Source organism: Carya illinoinensis, chromosome 11 (assembly GCF_018687715.1).
Source record: "Carya illinoinensis cultivar Pawnee chromosome 11, C.illinoinensisPawnee_v1, whole genome shotgun sequence".
In the NCBI taxonomy this organism is placed as follows: domain Eukaryota; kingdom Viridiplantae; phylum Streptophyta; class Magnoliopsida; order Fagales; family Juglandaceae; genus Carya; species Carya illinoinensis.
Genome location: NC_056762.1, coordinates 1,538,698 through 1,564,729, shown reverse-complemented (window position 1 = coordinate 1,564,729; position 26,032 = coordinate 1,538,698). Strand labels below are relative to the sequence as shown.

The following is a 26,032-nucleotide window of genomic DNA, read 5'->3' as shown; positions in this document are numbered from 1 at the left end:
CAATAATATCTATAAAAATCAGCTCAAGATATTTCTATCCAATAATATCTATAAAAATCAGTTCAAGATATTTTTATCTAATAATATCCACAAAATCAGTTCAAGATATTTTTACCCAATAATATTCACGAAAATTAGTTCAAGATATTTCTTTTTTTTTTATCCAATAATATCCACAAAATCAGATCAAGATATTTTCCAAAGGTGGAGAGTAGACTTGGAAGAGTGAGGTGGCTAAGATCTTTCCATGTGTCCAATTAAAACTTTTCTGACTATATCCAATAATCAATAATACTCTTCTAATACCATATTGAATAATAACACTAATTATATAGTTAGATTAAAACCTATACGATTAATAAATTTGTAAAAACTTATGAGGTCTTCACGCGATTCTTAAAGTCAATAGAAATTTTACCATTGAATTTCTACCGGACTGTTACATGATACAGGCCGAAATACAGGCCAGTATGGTCGGTATTTTAGCCGGTACGAAATAGGTACCATACTTGTACTGGTCTAGTGACCGGTACAAAATATACCAACCAATACGATACGGTACCAAAAATAATGGTCCTTATAGCCTAGAGGAGACAATATGGGGAAAAAGATGCGGCTTCCACTCCCGCATGCAGTTCCACTCAAAAGCAAGAAAAATAAATTTTCTCATCTCTCACTATTGGTGGATCCCGTCTATTTCAAAAACCAATTGGAAAGTTGAAGACAAAATAAATTATCACATTATATATCTATATCAATATTAATATGAAAATTAATATAAAAAATCAGGCAAAAATAAAAATAATAGGAAATAGTAAATGAGAAGGTGAGAAAAAAAATTTAAACAAAAGTTAAATTAAATATAATAAAAAATGAAAAAAAAATATCGACTTTACATATAAGCCAACCTTCTCATCAGGTATATAATTATAACTGTTAAAAGTTTAACAAAAGTAACTGATAAAAGTTTAACAAAAAGAGATTTTGAACGTTTATAATGTTGTTTCAGTTACATATAGGTATACATGTATATATATGGAGATATAATGCATAAAAAATATTAGAAGCATTTATAGTAAAAGGAAAAGAACTAAACATTTCATTCTAAATAAATTCATAAAGATTACATTAAATCAATTAAATTAGTTAGTAGGTCTAAGAATAGAACCAATCTATTAAAAAATTCAAGCTAAAGAGAAAAAAAATTTATTCATACAAAAAATATATGATGTTAACTATTTTTGTCAATACATGTACATTTATATAAATATTAAAAAATAGAATAAATTTTCTACATATAAAAAGGAAATAACGTATTAGAAAGTAGAGGACAAGAAAGAGTGGTAGAAGAAGACAAAATCGACAACAAGCAAATTCAAGAACATTTAAATAAGACCTTAACTTGTATATAAAGTTTATGTTTTTTTATAGGCTGCCAGGGTGACACTATTACAGAATAAGCTAAGGGCCCGAGCCCATTTACTAACCCAACTATTGGACTAACCCACACTCGATCAGACTAATAAAGACCGAAAGACAATGGCTGGCCCATGGCCCACGACAACAAAAGACAATTAACAAACACAACTCAATCTAAAGTGCTTCGTCTTCCTCCAGAGCCCTTCTTCCTCTTCACGCCGTCTGAACCTTAGCTTGTAACAGTTTGTGAGAAAACTTAGGAAGATGCCTCGTACGACCACATTAGAATGCCCTGGTTGCCCTTCTCTTCGAGCAGTAACCTTCGACGCGCTTGGTCTCATCAAAGGTTAATAATTTTGTTGTTACAGTTCTCTAAACCAATCGAAGTTGGCGTTTTTATTTTTGGCATTCCTATGCTTATATACATAGATTTATGTATACATAAATACATATGCTTTGAATAATAGTTATCGAAGCCCATGGCAAGCAAGGAGCGGTTCCTAAGGTGGTTGAGAGGTGGGGTGAACCGGACTCCTCGAAATGTGTGGTCGCCGCTTCTATCATTGACCGTAAAATGGATCCGGTCCGTGTTAGGAATTACGAATTCTCGCGTTAATCGAATATTGCATTTTAAGCATGTGTATATGGCAATATGTTTTGGTTGATTTGTTTCTTAAACATTTTAGTTCCGATTGTTAGATATTTTTTAAAGTTTAATGATGTTCAAGGAGTTAAATGTAGAATTGGGTTTAAAAAAAAACCGTATAGATTGCGTTTCTGAGCTTTTATATCATGGCAGCTGTTTTGATTTTCACTGGGTTTCTTTTGCTGTTGAAGGTTTCGCATTTGAGTTGCTTTTTATGAAGCTAATAGAGTTCAGTTCATTTTAGTAAGTTAACAAATAATTTGTGACTTCAACTTTTGCGTTAACTGGGGAAAAGGATCTTAAAAATTGCATTTGTAATTGTTCTTGAGTTTTTGGTTTTAAAGCATTGCACACTCTTGCTACTGTATGTGTGAATGCTCTAGCCATTCCCTTGCCTAAATGTGGTGACGATGATTAATGGCTGGCTTGCCAACACAATGGTGCATCGGTTCCCTTTATTGCAAAAAGTTTTAGTTTGTATGAGGATGATATATACTTTCAAACTTTATATGGGTGTGAATTCAGAATGTTTATCAATCAACCTTTAAAAATGTGATTCAGGTTCTTAAATCCTTTACTCTGGTACAGTTCTTCCATCATTCATTCTGAATATTGATGTTGTCAACGGTTCTCTTATTAATTTTTTCCGTTGCAGTTATTAGCAGTGGCAAGAAAAACTGGTATGGTGAGTTTCCTTTCAAGACTATGAATATGTGGGACCACATTTTGATTTTTAGGCTTATTGGAGTGTCCACTGATTATTTGTGTTCTTTATTTCTACTGCAGATTGAAGTTCTAAGCCCGATTAATGGGGATCTTCGTTTCATGGTTTCAAATGTTGACGATGCTGGTCTTCTTCGACCTGAAGAGGATGCTGTTGTTGGTTTGCATTTATTTGCCACACAGAAATCAGAGTCGACATCCAGGTACTGCAAAATTATAGGCTTTTGGGGTTTTGTTACCTGGTCTCTACCATATGTGCGTTAACTTATGACCTTTGGGAATTCATGATCAACCATTAGGTCTTGCGCTTTGCTTTCTTGTACAACAAAAGGAAACACAAGTATGAGGTCAATTCAAGTTCCTGATTCACCCGAAGTTTCTGCATCTATTGGTTCTTCGAGAACTTGGAGTGTTTGTGCTTCTGGCAATATTTCATGTTCTAAAGTGGATGGTAGTGAAAATTATGCTTTATTTGGTGGGTGAGTGCTCTAGGGCCCATAAGTTTACATTGGAGTGTAGAAGCTTGAATATTAACTACATCTTCATTTCGGTACTCAGATATCATAGCATTTACAAGCTTATTGATTTCAAAAATAATGTTTTTCTTGTGACTCATCACAGGAAGGGTGTTGAAGTTAATGTGTGGGATCTCGAAAACTGTGCTAAGATCTGGACTGCTAAATCAGTGAGCCTTTCCATGATCTGTTATTGAAAGAAAATCCAACATTGATATTTTTTAACATGCATTTTCCTTGCATTTATTTCAATTACCTCTACCCTGTGCAGCCTCCTAAGAACAGTCTTGGTATTTTTACCCCAACTTGGTTTACAGCTGCAACATTCCTGAGTAAGGATGACCACCGTAAAATAGTGGCTGGCACCAACAGCCATCAGGTAATCTTTCAAGCAAATTCTTCTTTCATGCTGGAGTGGATTACTTGATATTTCAAGCAGAATAGTGTCTGAGCAAATGGAGCTTGATTCTGTCGGGCATTGGGGTTTCACCTGTACTTGAATTTTCTCCAAATGAAAGAATATTAAATGCCTACATATTTATGATCATGAAATATTAAACTAATAAGGGCTGGTAAGACTATTATCTTATGAATAAAACTTTTTGATTACCTATAAAAAAGAAGGCTGGTAAAAAACCACTGATGGTTATACACTCTATATAGGGAATGGGTCTGATTGATTTTGTGATATACATTTTTTTACTACCTGTTACCATTTTCAGAACTTTGAATGTCTTCATATTGTATTCATGTTTGTTGTTCTTTAGGAGGAAGTGCAATATCTTGTTGTCTACTCTAGTTGCTCTATCTCAATTGTGATTATCTTGCCACCCAGAAACTTATATTTGTTGTTCTTAACAGGTTCACCTCTATGATATCTCTGCTCAGCGAAGACCCGTTATCTCATTTGATTTCAGGGAGACTCCCATCAAAGCAGTAGCCGAAGATTTAAATGGTTATACAGTCTATATAGGGAATGGGTCTGGTGACCTTGCTTCTGTTGACATGCGAACAGGTAAGTACCATACCATCATGTAGTTGCAATTTATTTACATTCAGAGGACGAATTTAACGTTCTCTCAATGCAATCAGTTAGTATAGGTGTCCTCTTTGTTAAAATAATCGGATCTCTTGGACTAGAAAAGGGAGTATTTTCTTTACCATCTGCATTTGTATACTTCCTGTGTACTTGTCTAAATAAAATTTTCTTGCCTACATAAAAAATTTCTTTACCATCTGGCTCATGTACATTGGTGCTTATCCTCACCAAATGCTTGCCATATAGTAACCAAAATTGTTACTTAAAGCGATCATGTTTTATTGGGATTTTGTTGTTTTTTTTTTTTTTTGGGGGGGGGGGGGGGGGGGTTGTTTTCGGTGTCTGTGTGGGTCGGTGCACATGAATTGGGCTCATTCTTTTGTATTTTTAATTTTTTTCTCTCCTCCATGTACGCTCAGATGGTGATGCATGAACTCACATGCCCTTGCTTACATGTGTGGAAAATGGTCTTATTTAATTTCTAAATCTTTTGAGGGATATCAACATTTGTAATGCTTTTTCTTAGTACTGTTTTGCTTTAGATTGTACTAAGGTTTATTCTGTTGTATACTACCTGTGTACTTGGGCTATGCCTATTTACTTTGAATAAAATCTCTTTTTTCTATAAAAAAAAAATCCAAAACATGAGGCACCTACTTCTTACGGCCAATATGATCATTTCATTTAGCTTCACTTCAATTGTTCTCTTCAACATACATGTATTCTGTGTTCTTTAAACAACATGATAGTTTCGTCAACATAGACAAACATCAAAATGAGTATTGAAGTGCAATGAATGTAAACTCAAGTTATCTCTAGAATTTTATAATCTCTTGATCTGATCTACTCACTTTTTTATGGATGTTTATGTCAGTAATGACCCCACATTGGTCCTTTTTCTTTTTATATGTGAGAGAATTATTTTTGAACTTCGAAAATGTTAATTGTGTTATTTATAGATTTTTCTGTACTCATAAAAGAAACATATTGTATTGTTTTCTAACTATTACATTGCATTAAAGTATTTGTTGAAATTGATATATTGCTTTTGCTAATTTTATTCTCACATTGGTTACTTTGAGTGATCTTTCCTGTAATTTTATTGATGAAGAAAGTATTTCATCGCAGGCAAATTGTTGGGGTGCTTTTTGGGCAAATGTTCTGGAAGCATCAGATCTATAGCCAGGCACCCGGACTTTCCAGTGATAGCATCATGTGGTGAGTATGCTACATGGTTTTCCTTCCATGTTAATTTACGTAGGAACTCATACTGAAACACATCCACGCAACCCCATTCAGAGCACAAAAAAACAGAGAAGTTTAGTTAGAGTTTCCTGCAATTGGCATCTCATGTAATTCAAGGAGAAAATCCCCCAGTCTGATGGCCCAAGGAGATTTGAACCTTAGACTTGAGAGGAGCATACCCCCAAGCCTAAGGCCTTTACCACTTGGGCCAACTCTTAGGGGTTAATGTTGATCTTAGTTTATACTCGAATGACTAGTTATATTATCTTCTAATCAGTGACACTTTCATTCTTTTTTTAATATATTTTAACTGAAAGGGTGTAAGTAGTTAACACTTCATTGGTGCTTTGATAAACATTGGTTAAATCATCGTTTAGCCTTTTGAAGTTCGAGTACATTTTTTGAGAAACAAGTTTTCTTGGCTACAAAAACTAAGAACTTGACTGATTTGTAGGACTTGACAGTTATGTACGCTTTTGGGATGTAAAGACAAGACAACTTCTTTCTGCGGTATGTTTATAATATAAATTTCCTCACCAGATTTACAATTTTGTCATTTGTTATTGGTCATTGTTTTGGCATGACTGCACTGTCTGTCCCGAAGGTCAAAACTCTTGATTCTGTTTCGAGGCCTAGAACAAATTCCGTGCTCTGATATAAATGAATCTGAAAACTTGTATTTGAGCTAATGATTGATGTCCTAACCATGTCATCTTTCTTCTTTTCAAGGTATCAGTGAAGCCATTTTCTGAGGATTTATCAGTTTCCTTGTGGTTATGAGGCCAATGGGAATTTTTTTTCCTTCTTTTATAGATAGATTCAGTTCATTGCTTCTACCCCACATTGCAAGTATATGTTAATTAATATGCTGCCATCTTTTCTGCAATTTGGCTCTTGTTGAAGAGGCATTCTCCATCTATGTTTGAAGAATCCAAGGCGAGATGGTCAATCAACATGACAGTGTCCTAAATTATTATTTTTTTGATAAGTAAAAATATTATATATATCAAAAGGAGTAACCAAGTATATTGAACGTATACACGAAAACACCTAGCCCATCTTAAAGAGCCCCTATTGACCCAAAGAAGCCCATGGAAAATAACCCAAAATACACTAATCCCAAAACAACCCAAAATACCAAAAAAAGGTACACTGAACCTCAACCCCCTGTTTCCCGTAGAACTAATGCCCAAGCCAAACTCCAACCCCAAACCCAGCCACAACCCCTTGTGTTTCCTGTCTTCACACTGCCCTCCCTTTAGACTTCCCTCTACTTGAGCTGCCTTCCTTAGTGTCGTAGTTGATTGCCCAAGAAAGACGCTGTAACTCCTTGTTTTTCTTGAAACTTTTGGTTTCAAGCGCATGGCTTACCTCGATCGCAGTGGAAAGCTTGGAGCTGTTCAATGGCTAATATATGCTAACCAATCAAACACTAAGCATTCTTAAACATTAACTGGCTCTTGGTCCATCATCAACAGTCATACGTTCACACTAGGGTCTATTGCTGTCTGGCTTGAGTTGTGCGTCTTTCCACTTTCATGGTTGGAATATGTTACTTCTCTAAGTTAGGTGGACACTTTCACAGAGATTGTGCAGTGATCAGAGTTTGATTTTCATTTTTCGGTTATATAAGCCAAAAATATTATAGTGTAGTTTAAACCCCAAGGGGTAGCTCAGTTGGTCAAGCCTTGGGTTTGCTCCCCAATGGTCACCAGTTCGAGTCCCCTCAGGACCACTAGAGGTTTACCTGGTCGTTAACTTCAGGGCCTCGTGGGATTAGTCGAGGTGCGTGCAAGCTGGTCCGGACACCCACGGATATCAAAATAAATATATATTATGGTGTAGTTTACAGCTATGAGTTTCCTTGTTGTCTGGCAACCCTGTAAGTAAACTGCATTTGTTTGCATCTAATCATTTTAATCTTTATTGTTGGGTGTAGGTTTTCCTGAAGCAGCATCTTACCAATGTTGTCTTCGATTCCAATTTTGATGGCGAAGGTTAGTTTTCCGATTGTCTTAAACCATGACACGGTCTTTTATACTCTGTTGCTCTATAATTAAATGATTAGCGGTATTCTGTTGTGTGAAACATGAAGTGATTGCATTTTCATTTGATGACTAGAACTTATAGTTGTTCTTTTGGTAAAATGACGGGAGATATTTTATTTTCATTAGAGGTCTGGGTGCTACATAGTTAATATTATTTAACAAGGCTTTCTACCTAAAAAAAAAATTACCAAGGCTTTCTAAGGATCAGATATGCTTTAAGTTGTTTGATAGTGACATATGATGCCAGTTTCTGAAGTTGCTTGACCCTGATGTTTTGTACACCTTTGCCTGGTAATTTACATGATGGTCTAAGCCTCCTACATATACATTTCTTGTTTGTACAAGCAGGATTTAAACCTTCTGTGGCAGATCCATCTCTAGATGCCGAACAAATTGCAAGTGAGACTGAAATTAGAGATAAGGAAGAAACATTGCCTGTGAAAAGAAAGAAGGCTTTAAAAAAAGATGAAGCGAGCAAGACGAAAAAGGCAACAAATGAAAACGAAGCAAGCAAGGAGGTATCCATAGAAAACGGACTCAATAAGAAGGTATCCATAGAAAACAAGAGCAGCAAGATGCCAAAATCCAAGAAAAGAAGCAAAAGATCAAAACACGAGGTTCTTGACGATGCATCATGATTGGGACGAATTCCATGCTTGTGTAAAATGCAGTGGCAGAGTCAAACCAGACGTGCATTGTTATTGAGGTACAATGAAAGAAATCCAAAGAGTGGAGGACAGCTGCTGCGAATCCAATTTTTGCCAAGAAATAGATTAGGAGTGAAGTGATGACATTGTAATTCGTTCGGCTACGAGGTGAAAATACAGCTTAGCGTTTAAGCCATGCTGAGGAAAGAAAATGATGTTAATTTATTTGGTATGGTGACCTGTCCTTAGATTCCAGCCTACATATATATGCAAAACATGATTTTTGGTCGGATCAATAAACATTGGGACAGTTATTGCTCTATCTCCATTTTGTTTTATTATAAAGGACAATGTTTCATCCTTGCTTACTTTTGTGCTCACCATCACACTTGCCTTTCATACAAGTCAACTTACCTTTAAGCATCTAAGTGCAGATTAAAGATTTGTTGGTGATGCATTGCGCCCTCCCCAACGTTAGCTGGCTGGTAATGGAGGTTAAAATACTTATCCAAGCGGAATTTGAATCTTTTGTCAAATCTTACTAGCCTATAATACTTAAAAAGTTAAATGTTCATCATTTATTCCTTCTTGGATGGGAATGGGAATACAAAAAATGTAACAAAACAACTCCTTTTTGGTACCACAATTACTTGCCAGATAAAATGCTTATTGCTTAACCGTGATAGATCGCACAAGTGCTTTTGGATCATAACTGTGCTTTCGATCATAGAACCTACAATCTTTGAAAAATGGAATACAATGCTTTATTCACTAGAATAAGATTATTCACCATTACCAATTACGTATTTGGAGATCAAACTTGTAAGTTAAGCATCAGTTTCCACATCTGATTATGAAATCGTCAGAGAGTACAAATAAAGATAATAGGCAAAAGATTCACTTAATAGTGATCTGCTCAATTATGCTTACACTGTCAGAAAGATCAAATGCAAATTGCTTCAAATGAGTATTGCGTTCTGCAGAAACCGCAAACCAAAAGCAAGAGAACAGGTATGGAAAACATGGTGGCAGCAAGTTACTGAGATGCAGCTTTCTCTTTCTTGTCTGACAAGAGCCTATCAAAAAGAAACCAAACAAAACTAACTTCATTATTGAAGTTATTGAACTGCAAATGTTTGGTTAAAAAACAATGTTTACTATCAAATTGACTTTCTGGTACAAGAAAGTAAAACTAATGAAAGCAACTCAGAAGTTGCATATGCATACAAGCATACCAATTGAGCTGTCCCTGGGCCTTGGAACAGTTTATAAGAATTTGGATAGGGCAGAGATGTCTCAGATTCAAAGAAGACTATTTGAACAAATGAAAATAAGCTTTGATGTAATACTACTTGAATAAAATGATATCTGAAGCTTAAATAAAGAACAAAATAAAGGTGCCACCAAGATTTCTAATCATTTTTCTTTCTCCACCCCCGCCAAACCCTCCCACCCTTTTTTGGGGCTACATAATGAACTGAAATAGACTTTCTTTGTTGATAGCAGCGCAGATGAAGAAATAATAGAGGAAACAGAGGCTGAAGATGAAGTTTTCATATTCACATATATGGTGTGTTTACTAGGCAACTACTGATATATATATATATCAGATTTAAAAATGAATAAAATAATGTAAGCTAATTTCCAGCTCATGTAACAAACTATAACAGAATATTTCTCATTCTATTAATCTGGTGCAGCCGTAAGTATTGGAGATGAACTTGTATCCTGTATTCTCAACATCCCCCCGCAAGATGGAGAGTAAATGTTGATTACTCCCATCTTGAGCAGCAGCCGATTGAAAGTGGGGGAGTGCAATGGCTTAGTAAGTCAGTCTGCGAGCTGGGCTGAGGATGAAACATGTGCAGTAACGATCTGACCGGCTAATATTTTGTCACGAACTAGATGACAATCTAGTTCGATGTGTTTTGTACGCTCGTGGAACATGGCATTAGCCGCAATGTGGAGTGCCGCAAGGTTGTCACAATGCAGAGTGGCTGGCTGTGAAATGTCTATGTTTAAATCATGAAGCAAGTAGCGAAGCCACGTTACTTCACATACAACGGATGCCATAGCTCGATATTCGGATTCGGCAGATGAACGTGAGATAGTGTGCTGTTTCTTGGACATCCAGGAAACGAGGGAGTTTCTGATGAAGACACAAAACCCTGTGGTGGAACACCGTGTGTCTGGGCAATTTCCCCAGTTGGCATCTGAGTAAGCAACAAGTGCAAGTTTTGATGAAGCTGGAAAAAACAGACCTTGTCCTGGGGTGCCTTTGAGATATTTGATGACTTTGGCAATGGCGTTATAGTGTGGTATTCTGGGAGTTTCCATAAATTGGCTAAGCAAGTGGATGCTATAGCTGAGGTTGGGCCTTGTGTTTGTGAGATACAGCAGCTTGCCAACTAATTTCCGATACAAAGCAGGATCATGAAAAGGTTCTCCATCATCTTTGCTGAGTTTGATGTTTGGTTCCATGGGAAGAGGTGATGGTTTGGAAGCCAATAAACCAGTTTCGAATAAAATATCTAGTGCATATTTCCGTTGACAAAGTTGAATACCATGTTGTGAACGTGCAATTTCCATGCCAAGGAAATACTTGAGTGCACCGAGTGCCTTTATTTTGAATTTGGTTGCCAGGAAGTGCTTGACAGCTTCTCGGGAAGTAACATTAGAACTCATCACGATGATGTCGTCGACATACACGAGGAGTGCAACAAAGGATGTAGGCGTTTGTTTGGTGAATAGACTGTAGTCCGATTTGGACTGTGTGAAGCCAAACTCAGCAAGGGTGGAAGAGAGCTTTGAATGGACGCTTGCCGCAAGCCATATAGGCTTTTTTGAAGACGACATACTTTGCTGGAGGAGGCTGCAGGGTGGCTGGGAGGAGGCTTCATATATATTTCTTCAGCAAGTTCGCCATACAAGAAGGCGTTGTTGATGTCGAGATGCTGGAGGTCCCAGCCTTTGATGGCGGCAACAGCAAGGAGGCAGCGTATAGAAGCCAGTTTTGCAACCGGCGAGAAGGTGTCGTGAAAATCTATGCCTTCACGTTGGGTGAAGCCTTTTGCGACCAAACGAGCCTTAGCTCTTTCAATTGTTCCATCAGCATGAAATTTAAGTTTGTAGATCCATTTACAATCAATAGGCTTCCTACCGAGAGGGAGGTCAACGATGGACCAAGTTTCATTAAGCTCTAAAGCAGTGAGCTCCTGTTCCATTGCTTTGCACCAAAGAGGATGTTTGGCGGCTTGGGAATAAGTGGATGGTTCAGTGGTAAGAGATACGGAAGTGGTGAATGCTTTAAAGGTAGGGGAGAGGGAAGCATAAGACAAAAAAGAAGAAAGAGGAAAAGATACTTGCTTACCTTTGGTCGTGTGTTCATCAGGAGCTGTCACCGTGGATGAAGATTGGGTTGAAGCTATGACTTGTTGGCAATGGAAGTCATGGAGATAGGGGGGAGTCTTTCGGATCCGAGTTGATCTACGGAGAGGGGGAGTGGATTGGGTGGGAGGGGAAGTGATAGTGGGAGATGATGTGGTGGTGTCAATTGAGGGAGAGGTATTGTCGACGTAAGTATCTGGGAAGGGATATGGGGTAGATGGTAATGTAGCTGGGATAGGGGCAGGTTGGTCCATTTGGGATGTGGAGGGAAGAGGGGTGGTTTGTTTGAGAGGGAATGAGTCTTCGTGGAAGATTACATCACGTAAGAGGAATATTTGGTTGGTGTGAATGTCAAGGAGTTTGTAGCCCTTGACTCCATAAGGGTAGCCAAGGAAGATGCATGGGCGAGCTCGGGAATCAAATTTGGTTCGTGTGTGAGGGAGGGTAGAGGCATAGCACAAGCAACCGAAGACTTTGAGATGAGAGTATGGAGGTTTGCGATTGTATAGAACTTCAAATGGAGATTTGTAATGAAGGAGTGATGTGGGTGTTCGGTTTATTAGGTAGACTGCTGTGATGATGAATTCGGACCAGTATTGCATAGGGAGGCCAGATTGGAATTTGAGCGCACGGGCCACATTCAAGATATGTTGATGTTTACGTTCGGCCAAGGCATTTTGGTGGGGTGTAGCCACACATGTGAGCTGATGTAAAACACCTTTGGTTTGGTAAAAAGATGGCATTTGGAATTCGGCACTGTTATCGGATCGTATGGTCTTGATACTTGTTTCAAATTGGTTTTGAACTAGAGAAAAAAAATTCTGAAGGGAGAGTCGAGCTTCAGATTTTGATTTTAACAAGTATATCCAAATGCACCGAGTGAACTGATCGACAATGGTAAGAAAAAATTTAGTCCCATCGTGAGCGGCAGATTGATTTGGCCCCCATATGTCTACCGAAACCAATTCAAAAGGTTTAGTTACTTTATTTTCAGATTGAGGGAATGGTAATTTGTGATGTTTTGCTTGTGGGCAAATGGCACACGGATTGTTGTGATCAAAATGAGGCTTGGATTTAAAAATTGAAATGTCATTTAATACGTATTTGGTCATGGAGCTATGTCCAAGCCGATAGTGCCATAAGGTAAACATGTCAAGTTTTGTGCTGTGTGAAGTGTAAGCTGTGCTAGAAGGATGTAATACAGGGTGAGAAACAAATTGTAAGGCCGTGGTATGTTGTTGGGGTAGCTGGAGATGTTATAAGCCATTAAGTACAGTCCCCACTCCAATCGTCCTCCAAGCTGAAAGGTCCTGAATGAAACAAGAGGTAGAGGTAAAAATTAGACAACAATTTGAGTGAGTGGATAAAGCCTTGGCAGAAATGAGGTTGAATGAGAAATCTGGAACACATAAGGCATTTTTAAGAATTAAACAAGCAGAAAGATGCACATCACCAATGTGTGTGGCTACCGTGTTGTGACCATTAGGGAGCTTGATGGTGTGATTAACAGCTGTGATGTTGTGAGTAAAGAGATGGGGACTAAAGATCATATGATCTGTAGCGCCCGTGTCAAGTATCCAGGAGGTAGTGGTTTTGTGATGTGTATTGGTGAAATTTGAATAAGAAATACCAGACATGGGAGACGTGTTAGAAGTAGTGGAACTAGCTTGCACGTGGTTCACGGCTGGTGAGGAATGAATGGATGATTGGTTGAGCAAAGCAAGGAGGTGGCTGTACTGCTCCTGAGTAATAGGTGGTCCATTGGTGAGCTGGTCCTGCTCGACAGAAGATTGATTTGCCGAAGATTTGGATCTGAAATTGGTCTTGTGTCCAGGTGGAAATCCATTGAGCCGATAGCATTTATCCTTTGTATGCCCTGGGATACGGCAGTGAGCACACACTGGAAGATTCGGATTTGCCTTAAGACACCTTTCGAGAGAGTGACCAGGGACGTTGCAATAGGAGCAGAACAGCCGTTCTTTGCGTGATGATTGACGCTGGTCAGGAACTCTAGCAACCATGGCAAGTGGTGCAGGGACAGTATGTAATTGTCTTCGGCGCTCCTCGTGTTGAACCAAAGAAGTCACTCGATTCAACGGGGGTAAGGGATCGTGGAGTAAAATCTGAGCACGAATAGAGTCGTAAGAGTCATTTAAACCCATTAAAAATTGCATTACCTTGTGGCAATGTGTATTTTCCAGCAAGGTTTTGAGTGAACCACAGATACACAAAAGCATTGGTTCATAAATTTCCAACTCGTCCCAAAGGCATTTGAGCTTGTTGAAGTATTGGCTCACTGAATCGGTATCTTGAATCAGTGATGAGATAGATTTGGTTATCTGAAAAATGCAAGGAGCATTTTGGATTGAAAATCGCTCACGAAGATCCTTCCAAATGTTGGCTGCCGAGTCGGCATGTGCAATTCTGGATCAAAGGTCTGGACCAACAGAGTGTTGAATCCAGGCGATGATCATATGGTTGCAACGCTCCCATGGGGCAAGAAGAGGATCAGATTCACGAGTGGGTTTTGGAATTTTGCCGTCAAGAAAGCCGAGTTTATTTTTTATGTTGGGAGCACGTCGCAGAGTGCGCGCCCAGGTCACATAATTTTCCGTAGTGAGGAGGTCGGGAACTAGGGGAGAGGAAGCTCCTTCTCCAGGTTGAATATAGTATGGACTGGCGGGATGGTGGGGGTTGGTTTCAGGGGAGTTGGTTTCAGGATTGGAAGACATTGAAGAATCGGATTCAGAGTCGGTATTGGAAGAAGTTTCATTCATGGCTCTGGTACCATGTTGATAGCAGCGCAGATGAAGAAATACTAGAGGAAACAGAGGCTGAAGATGAAGTTTTCATATTCACGTATATGGTGTGTTTACTAGGCAACTACTGATATATATATATATATATATATCAGATTTACAAATGAATAAAATAATGTAAGCTAATTTCCAGCTCATGTAACAAACTATAACAGAATATTTCTCATTCTATTAATCTGGTGCAGCCGTAAGTATTGGAGATGAACTTGTATCCTGTATTCTCAACATTGTTGAGTTTGGAAATGAATGGACTTCAATGGAAGCAGGTCAAGCAGACCCCTTATCTGTTTGACATTATGCTAATAATTTGATTCGATTCACATTTCAGCGCTTCTCATTTACACCGCAAACTTACGTAACAAGGGGACATCATCTTTCTCGGACATCTTTAAGTAATACAAAAGTATATAGGAGAAACAGAGGAGGTGAAATTATAGTAATCCAACGTTAATCGCACGCTAGTTGTTACTTACCCCTGACCCTTTGCCCATCGAGAGAGTTGATAGAGTTGGACGGTCTCATTCGAGACATGGCATGTCAAAAGTAGATAATTGCGGGGCTGTACCATCCACGCAAATCTCATGAACAATGCCGAGTAGATACACATTGCTACAAGCACCCAATTAACAGCGAGATTAGAATCTTGACCAGATAATATACATGCCAAGAAAATCCCAAAACTAACTTTTTAACCAGACATATTCAACCTGCTGTCATGTTGCCCGAAATCATCTCCGGGGGTTTCTTCATGTCCGCCAACCCCTGTTAAAATCCGCAGGACATAAATTTAAATGACTCACAAAAGCGTGAAAACTAGACCTCCACTTCATAAGAGCGAGATTAATTTATTAACTAGGATATGTCGAACACGCAAACAAAACTCCACATATAAACTTAAATAACAATACAGAATCGTGAAAGCAGAACATACAGCAGCTACGAATCCCCAATTGGCAACAGGTCCCCAGAAGTGAGTTGTTTTCGGACCAACTGGACTGTTCCAGAATGCCCTGAAAGCAGCCATGTATCACCAATCCTTGCCTGAATAGCCCTGTAACAGTCGACAATAAAAAATAAAAAATAAAATCAATAATTCAAAGTTGTTCGAGTACGAGAAAATTTCAAGATTCAGTTGACAACCGAGAATATTAAAGAAATTTCTGGGGACCAATAGCTGAAATTTGGTCAAACACAAACAGAGAATAGATAAATTTTGCTCAACAAGTGCTAGGGCATAGTTATATCAAAGCCCAAATCTGCATGTATCACTTTCGCAAGATAGAAACAAAAATGCGATGAAGTTGATGAGATTCATCAGCTAAGAACGAAAAAACCCCTAACCCTAATACCTTAGGAAGATGGAGACGATCAACGACTAGGTAACAGAGAGGCTATGGGAATTGGTTTGGTGAGGGAGGGGTTGGACGATCTTTGTAACAAACTTAAATAATTTTGATAAAATAATAGCTCGCTTCAAGTGAGAACCTTCCCAGTTCCCCCAAAAAAAAAAGATTTTATTATTTTTTTAAAAAAATATATTTTTATTATCTTTAATTATTAAAAAAAAATACTAATTTTACTAATAATCACTAAGTAAAATTTTTTTAAAAAAAATTAAAATATTTGAACAGTAATATTAAAAAAAATTAAGTAGAATTTTCCATAAAACAAAGAGTTTAAAAAACAATCAAATTGTATTTACCACCTAATTATTACGGGCATAAACCCACTACGGTTAATAATCTAAGGTCCAAATGAAATTAACAAATATGCTGTGAGGTATTAATAAAAGAAAGAGAAAACCTTCATGCGTGAAGTCTGATTTTACATCTATTTGTTGATTTTAAATATACGTTGTGAATCTGGTGTATTTGTTGCTCTATAATCATATGTAGATGTTTCTATTTCTAGGTTGTGGAACATTTTTTTCTAAGTTGTAACGCTATAATGGAAGATTCAAATTACATAGTCTATATTCTAAAAAGATTAGTCAATAATATAATTAGAGACTTATTGAAATTTTATAAAAAACAAGAATTTTTCATTCTCAAATAATATATAATCTCATACATCACCTATTATATTCTTATCATAAGAGGTATTACATTACCATTATTGGGTCTAAGAAATCGGGGGTTGATCTAGTGTAAATAAGAATAGTTATCCACTTAGACCCTATTTTTCCCTCGACTCTCATGATTTTTAGATTGTGATTTGTGAAACTTGCTAAGGCAAGCAAGAATATTTCAAGCTTGTCATAGACAATACTCGATCAAGTCCACTAGTTGTCCTCCTCCCCCCTCCAAGGTACCACCTACTATTCAGCTTCAACCTCATTTTCTTGTAACACTTTCTCTAGTAAATAGAGATTATGATTTTGGAATTTATTACCGAGATTCGACTTAGGCATGTTTAGAGTGTGAGATGAGATAAAAATTTTATAAATAGTAATAAGATAGTTGTGAATAATAATGCGATAATTTAAATTAATATTTTATAAGATTTTTGAGAAAATAGTTCAGTTTATGTGTCTGAAAGTCCCATTCTATTGTTACAATTATTGAAAATAGACGCACGAGAGTGTCCAAATAAATAACTCTTCAATTAAGAAACAGTGTTCAAAACTCTTCAAAATGAAACCAGGCATAACTTCTTATATCTCCAAAAGAATCAACATGATCATTGTACTACGTAACAGGAAACCTGAATATTAAGACAGGGTGTTACTGAAGAGAAGTAGAGAACAAAGAAAGCATAACTTAATAATTATAACCAAGAATCATGAGAACGTACAGATCACGAGGCAGCCTTGCATTGCATGGGCGGCTCTTGAGCTATTAATATTGGACGTGGAATCTTACCAAAACGTTGTTATATGCGACAGCATACGCCTGCTCATATATATTTCCATCGATCGATCACACTAGGTAACCAGGCCCATCTCGCGCGCTTGATCATCAAACGATCATGGGACAGGTCCTCGAAGGCTTTGCTGTGGCAATGGGACAAGCCCTACTAGCAGAGGGAGCAGTAGTCATCCCTGGTCTCATCGAATTCTTGAATGCTTCACCAACTGCTTTCCACGCCATTGGTAATGAAGAACACCCTCCATTCCTTGCTATTTCACATGCATATTTCAAAGGCGTTCCTTTCTTTATTTTCCCCTAGTGATAAACAGATTAAACTATGTTTCGGAGGAAAAAATTAAAAATATTGACTTGTCTATGGTACGATCGAGAACACAAATTCAATATTAATTGGTGGCATGGTTATATATAATTTATTTATTAATTTTCTTGTGACTTATTGGTTTACTAATAATAATTTATTTATAGTTAAAGGATGTCGAAATTATAAAAATATAATCAATTTTATCGATTATATATTTTACTTTATACAAAGAAAAATAATATGTTAATAAATCTCTTGATCTTAATAAGCTCGATAGAAACTCATTTCTTTCTAACTTAAAATCCACCAAGACCCGTCTCTTTTTCATTTTTCCTTAGGGGAGGAGTGATCGAGCTAGCAGCTCCTCCCTTCCTCTCCATTCTTCGTCACGCACCATTGGTATTTAGGTCATGTTTCTAGTTTGTTCTTTCATTTCTTATTTTCTTCAAGCTCAACCAAGTTTCGGGTTAATGCTTTTCTATGAGCAGACATACGTGTGTGCTCCACCACACCGTTCTCTGGTTGTCAATCTACCAATACTAGGTGAAACTATTGCGAAATGATTGCCACGTGAGGCTCACACGTAACCTAGCCCACACATAGATTTCACGCACTTTGGAGTCTCTGGCGACAACACGTGCCTCACCACTAAAACTAGCATCCACCCCACTCCAACTCCACAGTTGTGTGTTCCCCACACGTCACCGCATCACATGTAGATTTTGTAACACTAGTGACTTGGGTTAGCCAATGCTTCCTATTCAATTGTGTTATTATTTTCACTAACCAACCACTAGTGGCATCCTAATCTTCTAAGACCATCATTTAAAATAACTCTTCCTCTATGGGGAATATGTCATATTTGTCTTTAACATTAGTCTCGAGTCAGAGTTTAAATTCAAGACTCTTTTTTTTATACTATGCATTTATTTTTCTTTTTTATGCTCTGCAATAACTATAGTCTATAATGAGGAATTTGTTGAAGAACTTTACCTTCTTTTCGTGTATCTTCTTCATTATATTCTAATGATTCAATGAAATGCTTAGAAAAAGACTCGGAACTTTTTATTCGAAAAAAATGAATCGATTTTACGTGACTTAAGCTCGAGAGAACCTTCCATACTAAACTTGACTCGAGTAAGTTAATAACCCCGAAGAGTAGTGAAGCTTGACTATGAACGCGTTTTAATTCTAGATGAAGCAAAGAAACGGTTGGTGAATGCGGGATATGAGCAACTCTTGGAAAGAGAGGATTGGAAATTGGAAGCCGGGAAGAAATACTTCTTCACCCGGAATTACTCCACGATCATCGCTTTCGCAATCGGTAAAAAGTACGAATTTTTCACTATCCTACGGCTTGGTTGTAGAATGAGCTATTATTGTGGATTTAGTTTCCTTAATGCTGATATTGTGGAGCCTATGCTTAGATATGTTGCTGGAAATGGATTTCATATCATTGGTGCTCATACTGACAGTCCTTGTCTGAAACTGAAGCCGGTTTCCAAGGTGACCTCTTGATTTTGTTGCTATTCCCTTATTGGAAATATTACTCGTAAGATTATGTAGAATTGGGTGGTTTAAGGTAAAAAAATTTACTTTTTTTATTCTGTGAATGTGTGTATGGCTTGTGCAGGTAACCAAAGGTGGGTATTTGGAGGTTGGTGTCCAAACGTATGGGGCTGGTTTGTGGCATACTTGGTTTGATCGTGACTTAACGGTTGCTGGAAGAGTGATAACCAGAGAAGCTAAAAATGGTTCTGGTTCTGTTTCGTACTCGCATCGTCTTGTTAGAATTAAGGAGCCCATCATGCGGATCCCGACCCTGGCGATTCACTTGGACAGGTTATCTGCCAGTGTGAATTGTTGTCTCACCTGTTTTGATATTAGGAAAAATTAACAACACATAAATCCTAGAAATATGTTTGTTCTTTCTTGCCTTCTGTTGAACATTTTGTTGTGTTCTGTGAACAGGGGGGTTAATGATGGATTTATGGTCAACACACAGAATCATCTTCTTCCTGTCTTGGCAACATCAATTGAGGTATTCTTGGCATTACACAAATTTAATTATATGCTTCTGTCCACCATTGTGTGTGTGTTTTAATTATTATAAATCCTAGAAAATGATTATGAGGAAGTGTATCCTTTTTTCCCTCCTCATATGAAGTCAGGACCAGAAAATTAGATTTAGTATTTCTCAACGTGAGACCTTACAGGAATTACAATTCGTATGTTGAGTGTGACTCTGCAATCACATCAGGTTAACTTGGTAGATTGAGATGTGCATTTTTTTTTTTTTTTCCGAATACCAGCATAGGTTGTCTAGAGGAGTAACTGAACCTCCGAAGAATATGTCTTGTTTAAGGTTTGAGTACGTCTTCCTTCTGATCAAAAGCTTGCTTTATCCTATGAACTATGTTTTGCAGGCAGAGCTCAATAAAGAGGGTGTTGAAGATGGTTCAGGCAACCGTGGAGGTCAGGCTAATGGAAAAAATGGTAATGAAAGAACTACCACTAATAGCTCAAAGCATCACTCGCTCCTATTACAGGTAAATAGTTTCTTTTTCTTTTTTCTCTTTTCTTCTGCGGGTGTGGCAGGATCAATCTTTTTATTTGTAGATTTCAGACTACATGAATGTGTTAGTGGCATGATCACAAGCAGCTGTAACACTTTCAGTTGGACTATCTCGGTTTGATATTTTTGGGTATGCTTGTTGACGATGGTGTTATTTTTCTTTCTTTTTGTTTTTTCTCCCTAGCTGCTTGCAACTCAGATTGGCTGTGAACCTGATGATATATGTGATTTTGAGTTGCAAGCATGTGATACCCAACCGAGTATTATAGCAGGTGCCACAAAGGAATTCATCTTCTCAGGGCGGCTTGATAATCTCTGCATGTCATTTTGCTCCCTAATGGTATGCCTTTGTGTATAGGTTGCCTACTCTTTTTGTTGAGACAGAAATAAGTGCTTCCCATATAAAGTAGTTACATTTTCTTTCATTCTTTTCCTCCTAATTGTGTAGTGCGACCTTTGTTCTTCTCAACTCATGTCTTGTCTTGTCTCAATAGTGTACCAAGAAGGTAGTAAATTATTGGAACAGTCTACTTATTTTTCTCTTGTGCTACGTATCATTGGGTAACTCCAAATTACTTTTTAGGTACTATGTGTAAACAGACTGTTATTTGGAAATGGTGCTTGCCATTTTGTCAGAAACCTGTGCTTACTTTCCCTTTCTTGGGCAACATGCTGATTGATTCCTTGAACTGCTAAATCATAAATCTCCTTGAATTGCATTTGGAAATTTATCAAAATGAATTGACATGACAATATTTTCTGGAATTGCCACGAACTATAGAAAGTGTAGTAATGCAAAATACTTGTTTGATGACTGATCTCCGACTTGCCCTTACAGTCCACTGCATGTTTTGGAACTGAAACATAACACATGCAATATATTCTATCCACCTATTGTATATAACATCAACATTACTACTTTCCTTGTCGGTTTTCCTTCAATATAGTAGAAAAATGTCCAATATGTTGTTTTTTTTTTTTTTTAAGTATAGATCAGCTAATTTGGATCTGCCACTTATTGGTTTCAATTCCAGGCACTGATAGCTTCATCTTATGAAAGTTCTCTTGAGGATGAGACTGGTGTTAGAATGGTAGCCTTGTTTGATCATGAGGAGGTTGGGTCTAACTCAGCCCAAGGAGCTGGGTCTCCTGTCCTGATAAATGCCATGTCACGCATTACAAGTTCCTTTGACCCGGCTTCTAAGGTGATAACTGCTCTGTGTCCTGTTGATCTGGGTTTTGATTGAAAATAGGAAATGTTCACTTTGATCCTCCGACAGATCACAAGCCTTCAAAACCTCGATTCTGATTTATTCTTATTTTGTTATATAGATATAGTCTTGCTGATTTATGCTGCTAACTAAAGCAGTCGGAAATGCTGCCCATTTCTTGCTGCAATGCAATCTTTCTTTTCCATCCAAAATATCTCACAGAAGGTCAACTTTTGTTGGCAGTTTCTGACCAAAAGAGGAAGAAAATCCAACACTTTTTTTCTGAATTAGTTTTTGAGATTTTTGTTTTATTCACCAATCACATTTAGGGTGTGGAAGGCAGTAAGATCACTGAAACAATGGTCAACTACCTTAAATGGTTTAAATCCAAAGTTGGTGCTTTTCAAGTAGATTTGCACTTCTTTCTTACATGAATTGTGAAGTCATGTTTCCAGTTTTTTACCCAATTTTGAGCCACCATGGCTCGTGCCCTTTTTCTTACGCAAGAATTTCAGTTGGACTCCTTCCATTCACCACATCTTTGCATCAACTAAGTGGCATAATCATGTTCCATTCTATACACTTAGTGATTATGTTTTAATTTAGAAGCTTCTCGTTTTCATTGCGATTGATTTCTTTCCAGTTGCTCGAGAAAGCGATCCAGAGGAGTTTCCTTGTGTCTGCTGACATGGCGCATGCATTACACCCTAATTATATGGTGCGTTACCTACTGTGCTTATACTTACCAGCCTTGGCAATACTTGGATTGTTGCACCATGTTGATATGGGGTTCCTGCTTAGGACAAACATGAAGATAATCATCAACCCAAGTTGCATGGAGGGCTTGTCATTAAACACAATGCAAATCAACGCTATGCAACAAACGCGGTCACTTCCTTCATATTCGGAGAGATTGCAAGAAAGAATATGATTCCGATCCAGGTAAATATCTCCTTACATCGTGTCTTAAGTTGTGAAAAGTTTAGGGAGTTGTTACTGTTATTGAATATATATTAGCAACCCTTTTATCATTCAAAACAGATTTTATTTTTTTGGTAAGCTCTATACAACCTATATAACCAAATGAAATTGTGGTCTTTTTGCATGATATGATAAGTGACTAAAGCAGAGGAAGAGGTTATGATGATGCAGGAATTTGTGGTCCGCAATGACATGGCATGTGGTTCGACCATTGGTCCTATGCTTGCAAGTGGCATGGGGATTCGTACGGTTGATGTAGGCGCACCTCAGCTATCAATGCATAGTATACGAGAGATGTGTGCTGCAAATGATGTGATTTATTCATATAAGCATTTCATGGCCTACTTCCAAGAATTCTCTCGTCTTGACGCAAATCTAACCGTTGACGGAGGCAAAAGTAAGGAGGTTGAGGAGAGGAAAATCCCTTTGACCCCTTAAAAAGATGAGAACTGCTACAAACACAAAAAGATTATATAAAAGTAAACTCACAAACTGACATAATTTTATAGAATCTGTTAGATCTACTTTACAATAAAAATAATTTTACAAGCTAATGTGTCAGATCAAGTTGTATCAATTTGTGGTTTACTTTTATATAATCATTTTGTGATTAAAATACTTTCCTAAAAAGATTATGGAAGGGTCCAAGAAGTTTGAACTTTAATTGCAATATATATGTATAATTAATACCAAATCCATCATGGGGTTTAGCTCTTACAGTCTTTGGGATGAAAGAATTTGGACATGAAAAGAAAAATAAATTGAAGTATTGAATGGTTTCACTCTCAGTTTTTAATTCCAAATATGCTACTTTTTTTTTTTTTTTAATCCTCAGCAAGCAAATTTTATTAAAATAAAATATGATACAGGTTAGAGAGGGTGGAGTTATCTAAGAAAACACCCCAAAACAACTACAATGCAAAAGAGATGGGAAAAAAAAAGTTCTGAAACTAATTTTTTGTTCTTTACTCAAGTACTACAAAGAGGGTACTGTCTTAAAAGACGTTTTGAATGTAAGTTAGCATTGGAGGCAATGCAAGCGGATGCACTGTAGTTGAAAGTTTTAATATATTTGTTGGTGAGCTTATTAGTCTCTTTCACAAAATTACTGGTTAGGTAAAGTAATAATATGGATAAATTAATATCGGAATGGCAGATATGTAGTGGTGGAATAGTCAACTTGCACCTCTGAAGTGGTACGTGAAGACCACGCACCGGTGGAATGGAGGTGGGGTCAAGCCGATTCGAATGATCGGAAGGTGGGGAGTTTACCGGTACGGCCATGTAGTCGACGGAGTTGATAGAGTGTAATGGCGCTTGAAGGTCATGCGCAGAAACAAGTCACGCGTGAGGGCCACAAGCCGACATTTTGGGTGCGGTTTCGCATCATCTTAGTAGATTGGTAGGAGGGAAATGTCGTGGTGGGGTACGTATCAACTATTCATGATAGGAGAGATATAGATTTGAGAAAATTCAAACTTATGGAAAACACTATCATAGAAGCATATATACAAAAAGATAGGGGAAAATGAAATGAAAATGGAGAGAAATGTGGAGCTGAGATTCACACATTTCTTTTCGGCAATAACACTCGAAAGGATCGATTTTTTTTTTTTTAAAGAGAAGGTAGAGCTTCTCTGTCTAGAACGAGAAGAAGGCTTTATAGTACCACAAAAATAAGAGAGAGAGAGAGAGAGAGAGAGAGAGAGAGAGAGAGAGAGAGAGAGAGAGAGAGAGAGAGAGAGAGAGAGAGAGAGAGAGAGAGAGAGAGAGAGAGAGGCTATTGTCTATTAGAAAATAATAGAAGTGTTAGGACGTTGTGATATGAGGCATACAATTACAACTGAAGTAGAAATGAGAAAGAATAAAAGAAATAATAAGGAACTCTAATTATAGAAGAATTTCACTTATAGCAAAAGGATTATAAGAATTTCTCCATTAATAAGGAGAGCACAATTGCAATACTCTCTCTTATAAAAGGAGAAAAATACACTCTTTTCTTATAAAATGAAAGACAATATTTAGGAGAAATCTTACTATTTTTCTCTCTAAAACTCTCTCTCTTTCTCTATATTTTTCTTTTCAAAATGGGATGGGTTTTTAAAAATAAAAATATGTATTTATAGGAGTTAAAGGAGGTGAAAGATGGCGGTTTGGAAATGTGAACGTAAGCTTTATATAGGTTGTCAACTAGTCACTATTTTTGACCCATAAAAGTGACTTTGGCGGTGGAAGATGGTGGAAATAAATGTAAACGCAAGCTTGATATAGGTTGTCAACTAGCCATCATTTTTATCCCATAAAAATGACTTTACCGCTACAAGAAGTAATTGAACTTGGAAAATATAACTGATGGGAAAGTAAAATTCAAGCAAATGACCAAAAAACCTAATAGAGAATATATAAAGAAATCACAAACATAAAAAGGAAAATTGATTCTAAAAAGACCCAGTCTTATGTTTTATGACACGTTGTCAAGAATGTGTTACCATTTACACGGTATTGGATGTGGTTCAAGTTTTAACATTGAACAGATTTATATATGTTATAAAATTCAAATAGATATATTAATATGAAAAATTTAATTTGCAAGCTAGTGTATAGTGTGCATTTTTAATATAATTTATTTAACATAATTTGATTTATAAGAAAAATTTTATAATTAAATTTCTTACAAATAAAATCTTTAGAGAGTCTACTCTTCGGCTATCAAATATGAAAACTCAATTAATATTAGATTATAGACAGATCTCACGTGGTAGACCCGGGAGAGTTGGGTATTACACTATTATCTAATATATCTATTGGAAATATTGTCCCACACCGAAGAGAGGTGGAAATTTTGTGTAAGACGGCAGCTATTTAAACGTAACTCATACTCTGATTAAAATCACGCAGCCACGCGGTGAGCACAGAGCGAACTATTCTTTCGCCTTTTACTAAAGAATACCGTGTGCTCGCCGCAAATAGTGGCATACGCCTATTTTTGGAGGGGTTCCTTCTTTTGAGGTAGCCCCTTACAATCTCAGCCAAGTATTATAAGTACTCGTATTGGTTATATTGAAAGTTAATATATTTTTAAATCTTAATAAAATTATTTAAAATGAATTTACATTATAAGAGTACTGGCATTGTTTTATTAAAAGTTAATATATTTTTAAATTTTAATAAATTTATTTAAAATGAATCTATATTAGATTTATCAAGATGTATTTCAAAAATTTTAAGTTATAGTAATTATTGTTCTTTTTCAAATTTGAAAGTCTATTAATTTAGATTTAAATTAATATTTTATTATAATTTTATTTTATTTTAAATCAGGAATCAATTATTTAAGTATTAAATTAAACTATATAATTACAAAATATGAATATAATTACAAAATATGAAGAAAAAAAAAAGTAAAAATATTATTATTAAAAAAATAATATTATATTATTATTTTGATGAATCTATATTGGATTATATATATGAATGTTTTAAATTTATGAAAAATATGTACTTTTAAAGATAAATTTGATGAGTCCAATGTTAGTACTCTAAACAAGGTCTTATAAAAGCTGAAAAAATAATGGAATAAGAGCATTTTCAATGGATTATCTAAAG

The 26,032-nt window shown here is 36.7% G+C and overlaps 2 protein-coding genes and 1 non-coding gene across 8 annotated transcripts; all 3 read left to right on the top strand.

Annotated features, from left to right (window-relative positions):
* The first annotated feature begins 1,589 nt into the window (after nucleotides 1–1,589).
* On the top strand, nucleotides 1,590–8,650 carry LOC122280755 (WD repeat-containing protein 74-like). Of its 5 annotated transcripts, XM_043091764.1 has the most exons (12): nucleotides 1,590–1,765; nucleotides 1,887–2,002; nucleotides 2,721–2,750; nucleotides 2,852–2,991; nucleotides 3,088–3,267; nucleotides 3,410–3,473; nucleotides 3,575–3,682; nucleotides 4,165–4,318; nucleotides 5,471–5,560; nucleotides 6,042–6,097; nucleotides 7,527–7,584; nucleotides 7,984–8,650. In XM_043091764.1, exons 1-12 carry the CDS (start codon nucleotides 1,684–1,686, stop codon nucleotides 8,271–8,273), a joined length of 1,368 nt encoding a protein of 455 aa, XP_042947698.1. In that variant the 5' UTR covers nucleotides 1,590–1,683; the 3' UTR covers nucleotides 8,274–8,650. The 5 variants fall into 5 exon arrangements, with proteins under 5 accessions (XP_042947698.1, XP_042947702.1, XP_042947699.1 ...); XM_043091768.1 differs by lacking the exon at nucleotides 1,887–2,002 and having other exon boundaries at nucleotides 1,626–1,765; nucleotides 2,721–2,745; XM_043091765.1 differs by lacking the exon at nucleotides 1,887–2,002 and having other exon boundaries at nucleotides 1,626–1,765.
* Nucleotides 8,651–17,334: 8,684 nt separating this feature from the next.
* On the top strand, nucleotides 17,335–23,214 carry LOC122282005 (probable aspartyl aminopeptidase). Of its 2 annotated transcripts, none has more exons than XM_043093913.1 (11): nucleotides 17,335–17,579; nucleotides 18,855–18,990; nucleotides 19,087–19,165; nucleotides 19,293–19,501; nucleotides 19,631–19,700; nucleotides 20,086–20,208; nucleotides 20,419–20,574; nucleotides 21,269–21,439; nucleotides 22,089–22,163; nucleotides 22,247–22,387; nucleotides 22,563–22,770. In XM_043093913.1, the coding sequence occupies exons 1-11, from the start codon at nucleotides 17,456–17,458 to the stop codon at nucleotides 22,563–22,565; spliced, it is 1,287 nt and encodes a 428-aa protein (XP_042949847.1). In that variant the 5' UTR covers nucleotides 17,335–17,455; the 3' UTR covers nucleotides 22,566–22,770. The 2 variants fall into 2 exon arrangements, with proteins under 2 accessions (XP_042949847.1, XP_042949846.1); XM_043093912.1 differs by having other exon boundaries at nucleotides 17,336–17,579; nucleotides 22,598–23,214.
* A 2,108-nt stretch (nucleotides 23,215–25,322) lies between these two features.
* Nucleotides 25,323–25,440, top strand: LOC122283467. The gene has a single exon (XR_006230871.1). It is a non-coding gene; the product is annotated as a U5 spliceosomal RNA (small nuclear RNA).
* Nucleotides 25,441–26,032: the final 592 nt, after the last annotated feature.